The sequence below is a fragment of the Orbicella franksi genome, chromosome 2 (genome assembly GCF_964199315.1).
Source record: "Orbicella franksi chromosome 2, jaOrbFran1.1, whole genome shotgun sequence".
Lineage (NCBI taxonomy): Eukaryota > Metazoa > Cnidaria > Anthozoa > Scleractinia > Merulinidae > Orbicella > Orbicella franksi.
In genome coordinates this window covers 27,293,087-27,312,845 of record NC_138146.1, presented here as the reverse complement: position 1 = coordinate 27,312,845, position 19,759 = coordinate 27,293,087, and the positions used below count along the sequence as shown (strand labels likewise).

At 37.9% G+C, this 19,759-nt stretch overlaps 1 protein-coding gene across 3 annotated transcripts; it reads left to right on the top strand.

Moving 5' to 3' along the window:
• Positions 1 to 20: 20 nt before the first annotated feature.
• LOC145479015 (tumor susceptibility gene 101 protein-like) lies at positions 21 to 19,226 on the top strand. Of its 3 annotated transcripts, XM_081457252.1 has the most exons (12): positions 21 to 176; positions 1,704 to 1,788; positions 3,337 to 3,402; positions 5,332 to 5,495; positions 6,113 to 6,353; positions 6,847 to 7,157; positions 7,564 to 7,656; positions 8,353 to 8,489; positions 9,658 to 9,760; positions 10,293 to 12,952; positions 14,047 to 16,860; positions 17,656 to 19,226. In XM_081457252.1, exons 1-10 carry the CDS (start codon positions 138 to 140, stop codon positions 10,383 to 10,385), a joined length of 1,332 nt encoding a protein of 443 aa, XP_081313378.1. In that variant the 5' UTR covers positions 21 to 137; the 3' UTR covers positions 10,386 to 12,952; positions 14,047 to 16,860; positions 17,656 to 19,226. The 3 variants fall into 3 exon arrangements, with proteins under 3 accessions (XP_081313378.1, XP_081313379.1, XP_081313377.1); XM_081457253.1 differs by having other exon boundaries at positions 10,293 to 16,841; XM_081457251.1 differs by having other exon boundaries at positions 10,293 to 16,860.
• The last annotated feature ends 533 nt before the right edge of the window (positions 19,227 to 19,759 follow it).

Genomic DNA, 19,759 nt, shown 5'->3' with positions numbered 1-19,759 from the left:
TGTGTGGCATTGGTGTCACATACATGAAGAATGGTATGTGACAGTCGACGAAGCTAAATGTAATTTACCATGGGTGTTTGCTGTAGAGTATATCGTCCTTAACCAATGCCTTCTAAGTCGGCTTGCTGAAGTTAAAAATGTCATTTGATGCGCTGTTGAGGAGTAAGTTCGTAAAGGTCAGTACCAATGTCTAAATTTCGAAGCAGCTGAACTTAAAACCAGCCCCAGAGGTTTTTCCTTGTCCGTTCTTTCTTCCAAAATTCTCAATGATAATCCATCAAGAACCGTGAATGTGTAGTCGCTGTGAAGAAGGAGAGAAGTAAACCTCTGGGACCACGGTGAAATACTTGCTTGAAGTGAGAAATATTTCATGAACCTCTGAAGCGACAAAGAAAGTAACCGGCTGACCCAAATGACGTTACCGTGTTCGATGGTGCTTTCTTCCTTCATCTGGGTTCCGAGAAAAGCTCAGGGTCGAGCATCTTGTGAGAAGCTCAGAATAGAATAACAGATCTTCACTCCTTCAATTTATTAAATAAACTGTTTCAATATCTTTGGTCATTTTTCGAATACTTGCTGAGACATTCCGTTCTTGATTTTGTAATTTTATCAAAATTGTCCTTAGTTAATGCTGTGGCGATTTGATTTGCATATCACAAACGGTAAAATAAACATTTGGATGCTTGGTATTTGTTGGCAGGGCACTAACCCGGGACACAGTGCTAGTTTATTTCTTGTTGTTAATTTGTTTATTTTATTCATTTATTTATTTATTATTTGCTTACTGATTGATTCTTTATACACATACATGTACATGTACATGTATTACTACACAAACCAAAAACTTTGGTTTTATCGCACTTGGGTTCAAATTTACTCTTAAAAACAAACAAACCAGGAAAAAAAAAAATAGCTTTAAGGCTTTTATTATTGCTACATGTATCCACCAGATGAATCATTCTCCAGTAGAAAGCATGTTTTATTTTGTCAATATTAATCCACTGGGTAGTACTATATCTGCCAGATGCACATGTGTGTATATGGTTGCTACACCCCTGCTTGTCCAATCTCACTTGGGCATAATGCATGTTGTCGAGGCTGTAAGAAGAAAGTCAATAACCCCATGATGATGGTGTCAACAAAGGTGAATTTCAATAAAAACAAGACAGGCCGTTCAGGTCTAAAGAAAAACTTGAATTCCAGCTTGCCCTTTGGACAAGCAGCTCTTAAATTTTGCTTCTCCTGGGCAAGTCATAGTTTACTTTAAATTTGTTTTTATTTAGTTGGCAGATGACTTGCCTGGGCACTTGCCCATTGGGCAGGTGATGATATAAAGTTACTGGGCTGGCAAGAAAATCTACTTGTCTCAGATGACCAGAGGCATTTTTTCAAGCCCTGCCATTACCAATCTTAGTACTCTAGGTGCTAATGTTGGAAGATAGACGCATATTAAATGTGTAGTATTGAACGTGTAATACAATGCATATGTAAACGCATATTGTAGTACAAATCCTTATTAGAATAGAGATGTCATATAATGATAGGAAGTGATATTCTTGATGAAATTTTGCAGTTGACCAAGCAGTTTTCATAGTAGTTTTTAGCCGTTTACATCATCCTCCAATATGTATGTAAGCCAGACAAATTACATGTTTATGAATTCTCATTTTTTTGTTTGTTTGTATTTTTGTTTGGATCTTCAGTATCAGCATGCAGAACTCTGTCTCAAAGATGTTGCAAGAGCACTGCATCACTACTCCAACTTAATACCAGAACTGCAAAAGTTTAGTAAGTGTGATTGCATATATTGATATGCTGAAGTTCTATGAGCTGATCATTTACAATGTAACAATTATCTGCATAGTACTTGTAGAGCAAATTGTAATAACTTTTCAAGGGAGTATTTAATGGCTCAAGGTCTTGGAAGTAAAAACTGAATGAAGCAAACCAAACCAACATTCTCCCTAATAGGTTGAAGAAACAAAGGTTGCACATAGTAAGTAACGGTACAGTAGCTTACAATATGCGAGTGGTATGCTAAACATGCAGGACTTATTGAACAGGTTGTATTAATTTTGTTTAACAATATGGTACCGTATTTACTCGTGACGAAAAGTGCCGAAAACTGACAAAACTCGAGCACAATTAGAACTGGTTTTGTAAACTCGGTTTTCCTGACGGACTTCAGGCAATTGTTATGCTAATTTCTTGGATTGCTTGGTCAGGTCTTTGTGTATGACTCGTGTATAAGTCGAGGGCGATTTTTTGGGATGATTTTTTGGTCATAAAAGGTCGACTTATACACGAGTAAATACGGTAGTTAATTTTTGATTTTTTGATGTCAAGTTATAATTATGTGGTTATTTTTTTTTTCTTGTTTTTTTCTATCTAGTTAGTTAACTTTTTTTCAATTTATCACTAGTAGATAATATAACTATAACCACGGATAAATTAAATATAATATTATTTGAAATAAAAGTGAAGTAACTAGAAGAAAGCAAACCACCTATAGTTGAAATCAAAAACTGAGATCAAAAATTAACAACAACATTTATATTGCTAAGCAGTAAGGCATCCGTACTTAGTCCGTATCATCCAAAAAAATACCACTTTTATTTCTCCAATTAATCAACCTGAGGTTTCAAATACACATCATGTAGACTTACAGTGTAGACAAGTGTCTTTGTTCTGATGATTACCAAACTGATGGAAAGAACTTCATTTACAGAGCTGGAAAATTATGTATCAGCTAGAACTACAGATATGTTATAACATAATCTCTAGTGAAGATCTTGTAAAAAATTATCTTGTAGAGAATTCTAAACATACACTGTTTCAATTATACATACTTGTATATAGTGGACAATACTCACAAATTCAGACAGAGGCTTACATGGAAATTCTAATAAAGAAATGGTAAATTGATTATGTCATCAGGCTACAGTGTAGGGTCTTAGAAGAAGAGAATAGAAAACAAATGAGTTGAGCACATGCGAAAAGCATACATCATGTAGTGTACAATTCATGGTTACACATGGTCATGTAATATTTAAATAAACTAGGATGTACATTCTGTAGTACAACCATGGACAGATTGTGTTGGAAAATGCGCAAAAACCTGAAATCATAACCACTATACCTACTGAACAAGTGTTACATGTAGCACCCCCATTCCCCCTTTCAATGTTGGAAAATGGCAAAATGCAAACTTGTGTTTGGTCAACATTGCACAGGGGTGGGAAGGGGCAAAATGCAAATAAAATGAATTTTTCCAACCCTTGTGACTAAAGTTATAGCTTGTAAGAGTTTAAACAACAAACTTGATTTGTTCTCCAGCACACAACGATGGGCGAGAAGTGGACTTACTAGCCCTGAATGGAACACTTCCAGTCGTAATCAGAGGTAAGATTAAAAGCCAAAATCTTTTTTAATGCCATGTTCCTGTACATTGTTCTCACACTATCTACAGTATAAAGGTAAGTTGCCACAATTGGAGGTTATAAAACCGTAATTTAAAAAAAATATACGTAAACAAAACATTGTCACTTAATTCAAATGTCTAGAAAGATTATTCACATAATTCAATTGTACACAACATTTGCATCTGTCAGCTAAATTTTTCTTCTCTCGGCTTCCAGGGCTTGAAATTAACTTTTGTAAAGGTGTCAACTGGCGACTAATCTCAAAATTTTGGTTGCTTGATTGTAATTTTTTGGTCGCCATTTCTTCAACTATTTTTGGTCTTCTTCAGTATTTTCCTGATGTACACAACCTTTGACATAATTCTAAGTTTATGTATGAAGAAGCTTATATACGATGGTAAAATTTTAAAGAAAGAACACATAAAAACAACATTGCAAAACAATGATCAATAAGAATTTGAGCAGCTTCAGTTACTTTTTCTGTGTTTCCTCTCCTTCCTTATCTAGTTTCATGTCTATGCAATTTTTTGCACCAAGCTAAGGCTTTGTGCGGTCAACAGACATATTGGAATCATTTCTGCGCTCTGCCACATTTTTGGTCGTCATATCAGGCCCTGACACACGTTTTTTAGTTCATCTGTAATACCTCTTAATAAAGAAGCTGCTGAATCAAACATGGTGATCCTGCTGGCAATTGAAGGATTTGCCGGTTTGTTTTGTTATATGTATTCTGGTCCATGAATCATATCTTTCATCCACAAGTAAGGTTGATTTGTCTTTGAAGCTAAAATGTTGATGGAAGAAAAGGTGAATCACTCACTGATGATCAGTTCTTAACATCTGGTCATGTGTAGTAATGTAGTAATACAGCAATGTAGTAATGTAGTTACATAGTGATGTGGTAATGTATTATTTAGAAATGTAATTGATGTAGTAGGAAAGTAATGTAAACATCTGGTCACCAACACTCAATTTGACAAAATAATGTACTGATTCAAAAACTGTGTCATACCTGTACTGGTTATTAAGTTGCATAATTTTACACTGTGGCAAATATATACAATATGAGCTGGGTATTTTGTTAGCTATACACTTTACCATAATGCTACAATTTAGTGCCCAGGGCACTAAGTTACTTTTTGTAATTGTAGAGAGGGCACTTATTGGAGAAGGGGCACTTATTTCTTTTTTATCATACATGTCTGAATGTGGTGAGATACTTATTAAGTGGAAAAACAACAGATATTTTCGCTCCAGAACTGTAACAACAGAGACTCTGATAGTCACATGTTAATATTACGTTCAGATGAGAAAGCAGACTTCATAATTCATTCGTTGAATCAGTTTATTCATTCAATGCCTTGAATGTCACTTTTGCTATGGGGGTGCTAAAGGGCCCAGCACTTATTGATATAGGGGTGCTTACTACAAAAAAACATACTTGAGGAGAAGCACATATTAGAAACGGGGTGCTTATTGAAAGAAGGATGCTAAATCGAATCATTATGGTACACCAATGTAGCTCTGAAATTGCAATGAAGGGATTTATATGTTTCATGAATTAAGAGTTTTACACAATAGCTGCTCTTTTCTTTTACTTGGAGCAAAGCGGACATCTTCGCTCTTATTTGTTTTCGTTTTTATCTTGTTTTAACCGAGGGGAGTTGGGGTCCAATGTCTCAGGCAGCTGATGTTGAATTGTGCTGCACTCTATCGCAGGTTTCATTTGATGTCACATACATGGTGTATGTGATGTTGTAAACAAACGGTTTTGGAAACAGTTTGCTTTTGAGTTGCACCTTTGCTGGTTACAAAATTTCGCAAACAGAGCTCAGCCTTGATAGCCAAGTTGTAGCTTTATTCAGCAGGCATCAAGTGCATAAAATGAGCAAATTTTTCTTTGTTGCAGGTGTGACATACAATATTCCAGTGTGTGTCTGGTTGCAGGAGAAGCATCCTTATGTTCCACCACTAGTGTTTGTTAGGCCAACAAGCACAATGGCTATCAAGGCATCTCAACATGTCGACACTAATGGAAGAGTTTATCATCCATTTTTACATGAGTGGAATTATGTATGTTGATTCTTGTTGTTTCACCCAGCTAAAAATTATAAATGCAACTTCAGGAAACAAAGCAATGTGGACTATCAAATGTGCATTTATGCAAGTTAATTTAATCTCTTAAAGTGAAACTTGAAACTCTCAAGGATTTAGAAAGTCATTCATTCAGGAATCATCCTTTTTTCTGTGAATGTTATGCAAGACAACACTATGAATAAACTTAGAATAAACACCTAGAATAAACTCCAAACTTGTGTTACTCATTGCAAGATGGTTGGAGTTATTTTAAAAAATGAATCAATGTTTATTGATATCCATTAATCATGACAATATACATTTACCCTCAAGGTACATGTACATTTGCATACGTATTGCTATTTGTTTTTGAATAGCAAAATGAATGTTTATTGATATCCATTAATCATGACAATATACATTTACCCCTAAGGTACATGGACATTTGTATACATATTGCTATTCATTTTTGTTGCATCATTTCCACACAGATTTCCATTTTTTTTTTTTTGTTAATTTTTGTAAGTGTTCATTTAGGCAAGTACTGTACATTTTTTACAGTGCACATGTAAAGTAACTAACAGCACATTTTTTGTTTCTTTTTTTTTTTTCAGCCCAGATCTGATCTTGCTGCCTTACTTCAGATTCTCTGTGGCATTTTTGCAGCACAATCACCAGTTTATGCAAAGAGTACACCAACACCACCACAGCCTTCTAATTACAACAGACCACAACAACCAGGGTACCCTCCTCAATATCCCCCAGGTTACCCTCCTTCTAATCAAGCTGGGTCACTGCCCTACCCTGTAGGAGGGTCTGCAAGAATGCCAATGCCAACACAAATGCCGATGCCAGGCAAGTGCAAAAAGACATTTGGTGTTTGTCAATATATTTAAAATTTCTTTGCCTACATACTGATGATGAGGTACTGAAGACTGGGTAATATGCTTTTCTAGTTATGGTATTGGAGTAATTGATAGGCTGACTGACCAACTCACTAACTGACCAATGAACGGATAGATGGTCAGACAGATGGGCAGACAGAAGGACAGACAGACTGACTGACTGACTGACTGACTGACTGACCTGACAGTCTGATCTATTTTTGACTGTCTGTCTGACCAATTGATTGATTGATTGACTGACTGACTGACTGACTGATTGACTGATTGACTGATTGACTGATTGACTGATTGACTGATTGACTGACTGACTGACTGATTGATTGATTGATTGATTGATTGATTGATTGATTGATTGATTGATTGATTGATTGATCGATCAACAGTCTTATTTATTATTGATTGACTGACTGAGTAATTGATTGATTTTGTTTCTGTTTGTGCAGGTAGCAGCCCTGGGGGAACAGGTGGTAACAGACCCCCTTATCCACCCTATCCCTCTCATGGTGGGGCCAGCATGGGTTCATCTAATCCCCCATACCCAGTGACTAATCACTCAACTTATCCTCCAAACACACAATCATCTTTCCATGGTCCCGCCAGCATTCCTCCCACAACTCAAGCTAACCAGGTCACAACGGAAATGTCAACCACCTCAAGTAGCAATTTAAATGAAGATGACATCAAAGCTTCACTCCGGTCTGCTGTGGAGGATAAAATTAAAAGACGTACAAGAGCACTGTTTGAACAAGCACAGGTTATGATCAAAATACTTTCTATTTGTGTGCATTATTGTCTAATTTTGCTTGTCAGTTGAGCACAGCAAAGCGTGCTTAGACTTTTTCAGTTTTGTTGTCAATCCCACATCATGAAGTCATGCAGTGCTATATTTATTCTTGGCAATCATTTATTTCAGAAGTAATCACATTTATTCCTAGTTACATGTTCATTAATGCGTTATTAAATTGTGTTCAGTTTTAGCTTAGTGTTTACAACATATTTGGTGATATGTATAGCAATTCTTTTATTTAGCAAGTCATTGATTTTTTGTTAACCTCATCACCGCACTAGACTTTGTTGTGTTATGTGTTGCTCTGAGACAGTTTAACAGACAGTAGGTAGTAAATAACCCCTAGATATCTTCCTTGCCATTTCTTTGACAGATTGAACTAGATGAGCTGAACAGAACACAACACGAGTTAAAACAAGGAAGTGAAAAGCTACAGGATATTCTTCAGAAACTTGAAAGAGAACAGGTAAATGACTCAACAGAATTCAAAGAGGTAAATTAAAATATTTTAACAGCTTGAAGCATCCTTGGAACTCTTCTCTTGGGATTAGAATACTTGCATAACTCAAAAGCTCACTTGCCTTGAGCAGCAATCTAAATTATTAAATGAGACAGTCATTAATTTCTCTGCATGCCTTGCCAGCCTATGATGCAAGATTACCAGAGACAAACATACTTTAGTGACCACCACTGTTATCAAACAATTCCAAATGGTCCTAAATTTCCCTGTTTACCACCATATTATGAGGAGAACATGTCGCATAAATTTTAAAAAAGTCTTCTCGTTCAGGTAAGGCCGTAGTGGACAAATTTCTGCTTCCCTGGCTGGGATGTAAGTCCATCAATGGTTACTCAAACATTTTGTTAAGTTGCCCAGACAGACTCCCACTACACATTTTAGCACTTTATGTCTTGTGTATGAATAGACCACAACGTCCTTGGCCAGGGCTCCAACCCACACTTTCAGGGGATACCATTAGGGGAAAATAATGTGTCTCTCACACCCCACTAAGGGACCCACAAAATGGATGGACACTTACAGTACACCGTATGCAACATTTCACTGTATTTTTTTTATTCATTTATTTTTCTTTACTTTTTTTCTTTTTTTTACTTTTCTTTTTTATTCATTTATTTTTCTACAATGCTCTTTTTTCCTCAGGCTGATGTGGACAATGATATCAAGCTGTTAACGCAAAAAAATGAAGAGATTTCTGAGGTGGTGACCAAGTTAGAAGCCAATTCTGATAACCTTAATATTGATGAAGCTGTGGTGACCACCGCCCCTCTCTACAATCAGTAAGTGTAATCAATAATTTAACGAATGGTCACGATGCCTTTGTTTGATTAACATGTCCTTGCTGTCGGTCACCTGTACATACATGTCCTGTGTCTGTGATATTTATATACATGTAATTTGCTGTATTTAGAAGTGCGTTCAGGATGGTGGCTCCTTACGCAGGTGACGGACACAAATGAGATCATGTATTGTTGTGCAATTGTTTGTGAGTCGTTGTATTTTGGTGTAGTATTATTTCTAGTTTCTTGTTTCTATTACTTTATCTCGTCTGTGCCCGGCACATGAGGTAAAGCCAAGATAATTCGTCCGACATCTTGCAGAGCGCTGCATCCAGATGTAGAAATATGATTTCTTCTTGACTGCACTTGGATGAGGTATCAGAGTTATGACCATTCAAAGGCACTGCCATTGATTGATAGCATGTAATTTTTTTAGTGGTGACTGTCCTTTAATTGACGTGAATTGCAAGTTTATGAGCCTGGCCAGGGGTGTTGTTACTCTTTCACAAGTAAAACTGGAATCACTTAGAAACATGAGAGAACGCCAGTTATGTACGCAAAATGAATGCCTGAAAAAGATTTAGGCTTGATGGGAACTCGAACTCAGCCTGTTCGATACCGGAGCAGTGTTAGATACCAACTGAGTTAAACTATATATGTGTGTAACAAACCAACTGGGAACTGGTCCCGTTCCAAGGTCATGATACACTCGTGGATGGTGAATATATCAAGCATTATTATATGGAGAATAGTGTTTTACTGGCAACTAAACCACTCGTAGATTCCATACGCCACTTCATCAGGGACCCGAGTGGCGTATTTTCCGTATGTCACCTTTGTGAGTGTCGTATCGTTCAATGAAGTCACGATTCCCGCCTTTTGCTTTTGTTGAATTGGTTTCTCCATATAATAAAAAGAACATTACACGTTGGCTCGAAGATATGAATTTTATGTTCGAGTGGCAAGAACAATATCTCACGAGTGAGCTTCGCTCACACGTGAGATATTGTTCTTGCCACTCGAACATAAAATTCATATCTTCTCGCCACCGTGTAATATCCTCTATTTATATATTATTACCTGCACATCCTCGACTCCTCAACATATTACATGCTTGTTGTAACAAACAATCTCTTAATGTTGATTTGTTCCTCTGTTGTTTCGCCAGAATTCTCAATCTGTTTGCAGAAGAAAATGCTGTGGAAGATACCATTTATTATCTCAGTGAATCGTTAAGAAAAGAGGCAATAGATTTAGAACTTTTTCTCAAGGTAACTCATCAATATATGATTATAGTGTTTAAATCAAATACCTGGAACACCACAGAAATTACTTTTTTTAAGAACTGCAAAAAATAGTGTGTTGAGTAGGAGACATTCTAGTTAATTATGGCAGAATAGCAACACGCATTATATTAACACACTTATTTAAACACACGCAACACTTACTTACATGACTTAAACGTACGTAACATTGCTTGCAATACTTTACATTACAATTCCGCATATCTAACTTACTTTTAATTAATTACTTTGTTACAAACTTATCTTTACTCTGTTTTATTAACCTTGCACTACGTTATAAAACGTTACTCCAATGCTGTACATTCAGTGGTTACGTCATATACGCTACTTACATTTCGTTCATTACTGCACTGACCTACATAGTCCCACCACGTACAACGCGGTGAATTATATTTCTCACACTACTAGGCTTACTGACATCAGCATAACAGCTTCTTTCGTCTATTTCCATTGATGCTTTGGTAGTTTGTCTCACTGTTGTTATTGTTTTCTCTTGCAGCACGTAAGGACATTATCGCGGAAACAGTTTATGTTGCGAGCCCTTCTGTACAAAGCAAGAAAAACGGCTGGTTTGAAGGAAGTTGCTGGATAAACTGATCTGTAGATTTTGTCTCGGACAAAACCGCGATCATTTCCTAGAACGGCGATACGTAGTTTTTATTTTCACTTTTCTTTCCTTTGTCTCTTTCAAGCACATATTTTCCACTAAATGTGGCAAGTTATCTGAATGTTTCTTTTTATGTAAATGATTTCGTAAATGCTGCTGACTGAGTGTCAGTCTTTTCTAAGCGGCAGAGGGAGAGGGGGACCTCTCTTATTCTCCTTCACTATTAGTGAAGAAGAATAAGACAAGTCTGAAAGGTTATATCTGTATCGCGTTTAAACTAGTTCCTATACCATATGCTAATGAGTGTTTCGTAGAATTTAGAAAATGCTCACCAAGAGCAATTGTCTCGATCTAAGCACCATTTAGTCTGCTTCACTTCCTTCTATCTGCACAGCGCTCTTTACCCAGCGTTGAAGAGAATTATCAACGAAATTTATCTGCAAACTGAAGCAATTCCAGAAAAGCTCATAGGGAAACAAGTACCGTTTTTAGTAGGTATTTCTTAAGTACTCAAAGTGTTTGCGTTCTTTGTGAAAAGCAGTGAACACGTCCTGAAAGTTGCCACATGCTCTACTTAGTGCATGTGATTCTGTGAGAACTGTTAGGGATGATCTCAACTTTGGTGAAGGTGGCATTGTACTGATTGCAAGGAATAGATCTGTTTTATATTTCTGGTTGTAAAAATGGAGTAATGCTCTGTGAATTGTACTCAGTAAAATGCATACTAGTGATGTCGTGCTTCTTATTGGTATTTCAAGTCCAGTGAGTGATCAGACGGTGACCAGACGGTACTTCTGTTTGTGCAGTTGATGAATGTATGCACTGACTTAGGTCTTTCCACAGATATCCGGATATTTGTTGGGATATTTAGAAGGCTCTGAGATATTAAGAAAATATTAGGACATTTAGAGAACTTTGGGATATTTAGAAATATGAATAGCTTATTTTCGACAGAGCCTTGTGTTTTTTCCTCAATTATTATCTTGAAACATATATTCCAATACATGTAAGCTTAGATCACTAAAAGCTCAAAAGCCGCAATTTTCCAAAATGGCGGATGCTGGCAACATCGAAGCGCGTGAATCCTCTTCCTCAAGAGACGAAGATGAGGTCATCCGCTATTCCTTTTACTGCTGCAAGAAAATGTTGAAAATTTTTGTCTAAGTGATCCAACATCTGTTCATTTTAAAACTAACATAAGAGATATTCGGAGAGTTTTTCGAGATATTTAGAACATTTGTGGCGGTTTTTAGAAAAAATTTTGACAATTTCTGGAAAGATATGTGGGCGATTTTACGTGATATTTGTGAAAAGGCCTGCGCTGACTTGCAATCCTTGCTGGTAACCATTCACTGTATTGACATTCAAGCAAAAGAGTTTAAAAATGACCAAGAAATGGTAAAGAGCAGCCTTAGGTAAAGACCTAATCCAGTACTGCTTTGTATTGATTCAGTCGGATGTCCGGTTTATAGCAGTAGACTGATTGCCGAAATTGTTCATTTTGGTGTCCTCTGCTCATTAGAGGTGTGTTCTGAATAGAGGTTCGTTGTATTGTGGAAAGGTACATGGTGCTGAGGACCAGACGTCTCCGCTTGATAAAGGGTGTGTTTCACTGTGTTGCTTCGTTGGCTAAAGGAAAGTAGCCAACTGGTATCCTGCTATAAACGATTTCACAGCATTCAGGTGCAAAATGCTAGTTTGTAGTCTTCAAGTCACGCCACATTGTCCTGTCTCGAGGACTTCGATCAGACAGGTTTCAAAATCGTTTAAAACCAGTACGCGTCATAAACAAAACGAGATATAACTCGCCAATACTTAAAAAAGAACATTCTCAGGAAAGGTGGAACGTATTTTATCAGTAACGGTCGTACTTGATGGGAATCGAAAACCGCGCAAAGAAAGGCACCCAAGATAAGTAGTGGCTAGTTGCAGCCATGAAAATGCTAATGATTTAATGTACAATGTTTTCGTCTGCACAATTTTTACAGTTACTTTGCGAGTCCATTCCTCAGTGTTGAAATGCATAGTACACTATTTCGACTATGAGTGGTATGAAGTCTCATCTCGGAGATTTAAGTCTGTAGATATTCTCAACCCTGCTAACTGCATCCACCAAAAAAAGCGAAACGTTCATAATAAGTCTGCTAGTAGGCTCACGTGTGGGGAGCATACGTGCGAGCGGCGAAGCATGAAATTAACTTTCCATGGAGAATGGCATTCAATACAGGAAAATAGTGGATATTTGCCTACCGGTTTTTCGACCACTTCTCCTTTCAGTTTTCTTTCAATTTATGTGGCATTAAAATGCGGCAGCAGGCTAAGCCCTAATGTGAATGAGAAGAACCAGTATTATCATTCAAACCCAACACCAATCGATAAAATTGCAACTATTTTTCAATAGTCAACGGAAAGAGCTTGTTTTAAAGTGAATTTAACATACTTGAACTGCGGGATTCTTTGAACCACAGACATATCAACTGTAGTGACAGACGGGATGAAATCACGAGAAAGAATCCTTTGGACTTGCCGCTGTAACCTGGAGAACACGACAGGTGGGGAAAACTATTAACCTGATTATTGTGTGTTTTTTACTTCATCTGTTCGGTCACTATAAAGTTTGGAAAGGAATATCTTGTTGCTTTCATCAGAAGATCAATACAATAAAATTGAATTTACCTCCTCGAGGAAAAATCGCTTTGACTCGCCGCACTGTGTTGGCGGAATTGGTTCAGGTGGGAAAAACCAGTAACCTGAAATCCGTCCTTTGGTTATTTTATTTTCATACATTTTTTTTTTTTTTTCTCGTACACACCTACAGTACGACTATAAAGGACTTAAAGGAATATGATCTAGACGCAAAGTTAGATTCCTTTAGCCCTGTGGCCGCAGGGAACTGAAGAAATTCTAGCAATTCCGTGTTTTTTGGGGGACATTATGAAAACAATGAAATTGTCCACCTACAATCATTGTCCACGTACTGACGACCATTTGCAGCTCGTGAAGCTTCCAGCAGAGACTGCTTCATTGCACAGCTCAATTTGTGATTTAATATACTGACTCTCTTTAACTAGTTTCGGAAATCAGGTGTAGCACCATTTCTTTGCTGCATGTACTGCCACGAGAAAGATGTCTGTTGGCCAATATTGTTTAACTTGCAATTGTAAGCAATGTTATGATGTAGACTAGTGATTACTTCCCGTCCATCGACTGTTTTTTCTTCTCCATAACTCTTCCAGACAGTTCTTGCCCACGATGAACTCCTCAGGTGGCCATTTGGCCCCGGTTGTTGCCGATTAGCGTTAATCCAGCACTAATCTTGTTTAAAGGCGGTTTTTAATCCTAATTGTAAATTCCCATCTGAGGTCGGAACGAAGAAACAATTTGATGAAGGGGAAAAATGCAGAAATTTAGGAAACAACACCCTCCAAAGAAGATTTCGTAAAGCTAAAAGGTGGCACTTAATCTCCACCCTTCGTTGCTTTCCATCCAGCGAGTAAAATCAGCAAGTTTACGGGTATATTTCCGATCGTCAACCAGCTGATCGCTATCCACGTTAATCAGTAATCTCCGTCTAGTGATCAGCACTAAGTACTTAATCTTGTTTAAAAGTGGTTTTTATCGCTAATTTTAACTTTCCACCCGATAGGACGAAGAAACAATTTAACGAAGGGGAAAATATGCAGAAGCCATGATCAAGTTCATAGTTTTCTGTATACATAATTACAGGGTAGCTATGATTCTACTATCAAAAATCGGGCTGAGATGTTTAGTAATTGACGAAAATGCTATTGGGTGCTTTCGTGTTCTCCTAATGGCACAAACATGGGATGCAGTGTAGAAACCAATTAAATCCCGATAAGATTTCCTAACGGTACTTTATTTCCACCACTTTAATTGCTTTCTATCCAGCAAGTAAAATTTATAGGCTTTTTATGCCTGATAAGCTTTCCTAACATCTGATCGCTCGGGTGACTCGTGAAAGATCCGCATAATAACCCTTGCAACCATTTCTTCAGATAATAACAGCTTTATTGAAGTGTCAATGTATTTAGACACTAATCTCTCATTGTCTGTAAGATCTACTACATTTTCTGGTCGCTCTTTCCAGTTTTCTTAGCCTATATATTTACGGCAGTTGTTTCTACTTCATCAGTTTATTCAAACGGTTAACTGAGTAGATGGATGGGTTTTTCGTAGAATAGTAATCAAGTAAGTAAGTAAGTAAGTAAGTAAGAACTTTATTTTAGTGTCAATGTATTTAGCCCATGTGGGCTAATTGGGAACACCGTATTAACTCTACCTAAAACTTTTCATTAATAGTGTTATAAGATTCTCTTAAAAAAATTAAAATTGAAATATTGGCAAACAATGAAAGGAAATAAGTAGTGTTGCCCTTGCATCATGATGTAAAGGGAGGGTCATGCAAAGACAATCGTAGATTGCAGTTTAGTGTAGAACCATAATCTTAGCTCATGTATTGCATATTCACACGTATTGTTCATCGTTCTTTCGGGGTTCAGTTCCCATATTGAAGATTGAAAAAGATCATTTAATGAAATCAATTACCAAAACCCGAAGTCTCACACGCCTACCAACTTAATTGAACGAAACGACTTTGGCTGCTCAGGTACGCCTACTTTAGGTCCTCAAATCGCCTTAGTCGCCCATTTGCCAGTAGTCGCTTTTCTGGGTAGCCTAACACCACGACTTCCCTCCAGTTTTTCATAGATCGCTTTAAGTCTTCCAAATCGCGTTATATCGCCCAAAGTTACTTAGCGACTTTCCGACCCACATTGGTAATAAAACTGTTCAGGAAATTCCTGTGCATCTTGGAACTTGGCACCATCTAGTTTCCCCATGGTGCAGTTCAGTGCGATCAACGTTCCGTTCGCTGTAGTAGTTTCATGAGGAGACAATCTTTTCTAACTTTTGAACTATTTTTTTTTTCTTTTCCATACCTTTTCAATAATGGAAAAAACTCATGAATGTAACGATGCAGGTTTCCATTTGACATGTACAGTGGACAGGTGAACAACGTTTACTTTAAAAACAGCACTTGGGCGTTCAGTTGAAAGGTCACTCACTTTGTGGTCAAGCTCCTTTTTTATTATGGCACAACAAGATTAAGACAAACGTGATCGAAATAATAGGCTGTCTGGTAAATCAAAAATTTTATCATTGGTATAAACTTAGTTTTCATTCGCTCGAATGATTTTCAACTAATTTTGGCAATTACTAATTGTATGTGAAAGAGAATTGAGTCAGAATTACCCTCCTGCTTCTCTTGGTATCTTCGGATGCGGAGCCACTCATTAAAGGTTCTTAACAAAATACTGGAGATTACAACTGAGAAGAGTTTTTAAGTCACGAGGTCTACCTTAGAACTCTGTCTGGAAAGCTAATTTCAAGTTCCAACGCCCGTAAAGGGGGTTATGTCAGGACAAAGCCTATAAAAAAATATGCTGACTTTTGCGGTTGACTTTTGTTTTGTTTCTATGGGAAGTTTGTCCAGAGATCTTTGACCGATCGGATGTACTTGCCATTTTAAGAAGAAAGTGCCTGAAGGCGGTGCCAGTCGACTGTGACAACAGGCGTAGATTTTCCAGTCTCTTAGATTTTTTTTTTAGCAGACGTTTTTAATCCTTTCCTCTAGCGCCTAATTCTGAATTTCGTCTGTCAGAGATACTTTTGTAGCTCTTTTTTTGTATTCTGGAAGAATCATGATCACAATTCCTGTATGATTCTCGTTTTCCCGTTGAGTACCGTGTTGACACGTCGGTCCGTTTATTGTGATGTTTGAGTCTCTTGTGTAATAAAGCCAAGGTTATATTTTCTACGATGAGCAGTGTGAAATAAGACTACGAACTGATCCCGTTGAGGTCAATGCTCAAAACAAGAGTCGAAGAGTCGTAGAATCCTTAGAAACGCAATGGCATCCAAGGCAGAACATACCCGGAAAACGAGGAGACACGTGAAGCGAAGACACGGTGCAACAGGGTCATAGTACCCACACCTTGGCTAGAGCAGACTTGAAAACAGGCGGATCTCATTAAAGCTCATTAACAGTAAAGCAATTAAAATCCTTTTTGTCTGATTGGCCATGGTTGTAAGTATAGTGCGGGCTTTCATTCTTCGTTAACCATTTCCGGTAAGTGTGCTGATAAATATAAAGCCGGGGCTTGACAGCAGCGAACGTTAAAGATAAGCTCAAACTAAACATATTGCAGTGCCATGAAGTCCATTAAATCGATTGTCCTTTTGCAAGCATTACTGGGGATTATCGCCATTGGCCAGCAGATAGAGCAAGGAGACGGGAGAAAGATCATCATAGTCTTGACCGGACAACGTATCGAAGAACCAGTCGTCTCCACAACACCTCAACATGACACGTCCAACTTTAGGGAGAAGAAACAGAAGAAAGAGAGGTGGCTGCAACACTGGGTAAAAAGGATGATGTTAAGTAAGAAAGTAGTTTACGTAATTGAAGTATCTCGACTTATGCTTTCGATAATTTCGTCAAGTTTTCTGTGTCTCAGGTCTGTGCCTTACGTCGAGGAAGTATTACTAATAGACATTGAGTGTGGAATCGCAAGAAAAATCTTTCGTCGAGAAATTGATATTAGCGTTAATCTCCATTCTTGTTTGCTTTATTTGTTTTTCACATAAGAGGGTGTTGAAGGTAAACAGTTTTAAAGTAGATTAGTCGCTGGATCTACAGAATCTTACAAACACAACGCAGATTCCACTGACCTTGGCAACCGACGTATAATCCAAACTGAACAATGTCGGGCATTTTAAATGAAGTTCTCACGCCCGCCAGAAGAGTATTCCGCACATTTTTGGACAAATGGAGTTTTAGACAAAGAAGCAGTGTAATTTTATGAAAAGCTACAACTATTACCAACTTGTCAGTCTTCAAAATTTGCTCCTTAAATCACCAGGTGCTAGATTGCTTCAATTCATTTGGATTCATCTCAACTGAAAAACACGATTCGTTTATTTATTTATTTATTTATTTATTTATTTATTTATTTTGCACTGAGATCACGCGAACTTTAATGCATTTGACAAACCCGACAAACAAGCTAAAGTGGTCGTAAATCAATCGTCCTAACCTTATGCATGCATGACCGCTTGCATAGAGACGCTGCACACACATGTACACACACACATCCACGTGATAAATACCAATATTGTTTGTGCAACTACTACATACACCAGCTTACATTCTACTGCTGTTTGTTCGTTGCAACAGAGAACAAGGAAAGCGGATAACTCTGCTAACCGGACTGGTGGGCATTTTGAAACAAACAGACGCGACAGAACATAGAAGAAGAGGTCTTGGTCTGATGCCTTTCAAAATGATGTTTGTTTACCGCGCGCCATCGGCACCAGAGTATCACTTTAAGAAATAAAGAAGTCAACTTGAAATATGAATTTCATTAGAGGTGTAAATTAGGTATTACGTCAAGACAATATTGTTGTTAGCTATTTATAGAAGATTTGCCTGGGAACGCTATGAAATAGTTCTTTTCTCAAGCTGTACTAACTTGTGGTCAGACATCGGATAGATTTTCACACAAAAAGGGGCGTACATGTATTGATATTTCCCGACCGGAAAATGTTCGAAAGTTATCTCAACCACATTGATGGGTTGCCACCAATCCTTAAGATTCAATCGACAGGGACGTGTCCGCCATGTTGATAGAATATGCAAGAGAAGACGGTAAAAAATAAACCAAAAATCACTTGATGAGGACAACAAACACGGCGATGATGACGTCACAGACTGTTGTCGTTTTAGTTTTCGTCATCTTTTCCAGTTGAGACTTAAATAAACGATAAAGCGTAAATAGAATCACGACAAAGAAATAGATACTACTTGTGAGAGAACTACAAAGCAATAGCCACTTAATATGTCATTAGAAGGAAAAGGGGCAAATGTCAAAGCGCGGTAGTCGGAGCTATTAAGAAGCAATAAAGACAACTTAAACACCAGGTTCGCTTGTTGTCCGTAAACACACAGCTCGCTCTTTCTCTGATCACGCCCTCGTCTCCTCTTCGCCTGGAGTACCTCTCGAGATCTTATCATGAAACGATCTTAACCGAAAACAGGCAAACAGCCTTGAAAATGACGTTCAAGCCGCCTCTTCTTGTGCCAAGAATCAATATACCTCGCGCACTCCATCGGGGCAGCGGGATGCCACCAACTAACACTAAAGTATACATGTCTATTTCCATACATTTCAGAGATTGTTTGCGTCTCCAAAAGCGGAATATGCCTGACCTCGCTCACCAGCAGCTGGTTGCGGTCATACAGTGTGGCAAATTCCCTAATTTGGGCATCTCTATCGATCCGCCGGAGTTTTGCTTGTCTGGACTGGTGGACTTTCAGACACTCCTTTCGCTTTCAAGATGGACACTCGAGCTATTTCTGAAAGTAAATGAGTGGGTGCTCAATTTGACAGCATGGCCGCCGCATTATCGCTCAACAGCACGTTATCGCATTATTGCTCAGAATGTGGATGGAAAGGAATTATTTTTGACAAAACTGTTTAGCTCATACATGAACATAGTTTCTTGTCCAACTACGACAAAATTCAAATAAACTGTCTTAACAACTTGACCTGTAACAGCAACATTCCCCTCCGTTTAAGAAACGGAATTATGGACAATGATTATAATTTTTTTTTTTTTCATGAGAAGACATTTAGTTTTTTTCCTTACTAGCCGTTTTTTTAATTTGTTTCTGTGGAGAAAATAATCTCCAAAAATGGGTAGGGCAAATGATACAAGTTCTTAGCTGACTTGCCCTACTCGAGTTGGCCGCCTCAGTTGATCACAATACACACTCTCTCCACTGAGTATATGGTGAGGGAGCTTTCAAAACGCGTGGAGTAATTTCTGCCACTAAAAGTTAGCAACCAGCGGAGCAGTAGAGACAAGGTGAATGGACTCTACTAGATGCTAGAGCGTAGTTCAGTATAGTTCCTTATTATATGACTGAACTGGTCCGAGATTTTGATCTGTTTCTTTGGTGGTCGGAATTTTGCAACACGGACCGCTAAGATGGACCGCTCAAGAAATCTCTCGCTTAAGAAATCTCTTTTCCTTTCAAGACTGGAGAACATTTCAGTTAAATGTTCCCAAAGCGACGTGAGAAAAAACAGGTAGCCTGCGGCTTGGTCGATAAACCTGCAAAAAAAGTACACGACATGCTTCTCTAATGCGGACATTACGCTAGTTCAATTTATACTCTTATGCAACTCCGGCCACTTAATCACTTAATTTGTTTTTCCTATTCATCTGCTGCATCATTTCACGCAGTAAATCGTATACCGGACGTATTATGCGCGAGA

What these genes read in the sequence shown, in the direction of transcription:
- LOC145479015 (XM_081457252.1), top strand. Translation starts at nt 138, where the DNA reads ATGTCATTTGATGCGCTGTTGAGGAGTAAGTTCGTAAAG. An exon ending in TTTTACATGAGTGGAATTAT is followed by an intron (nt 5,496 to 6,112) that starts GTATGTTGATTC and finishes TTTTTTTTTCAG; the next exon opens with CCCAGATCTGATCTTGCTGC. An exon ending in AGAAACTTGAAAGAGAACAG is followed by an intron (nt 7,657 to 8,352) that starts GTAAATGACTCA and finishes TTTTTTCCTCAG; the next exon opens with GCTGATGTGGACAATGATAT.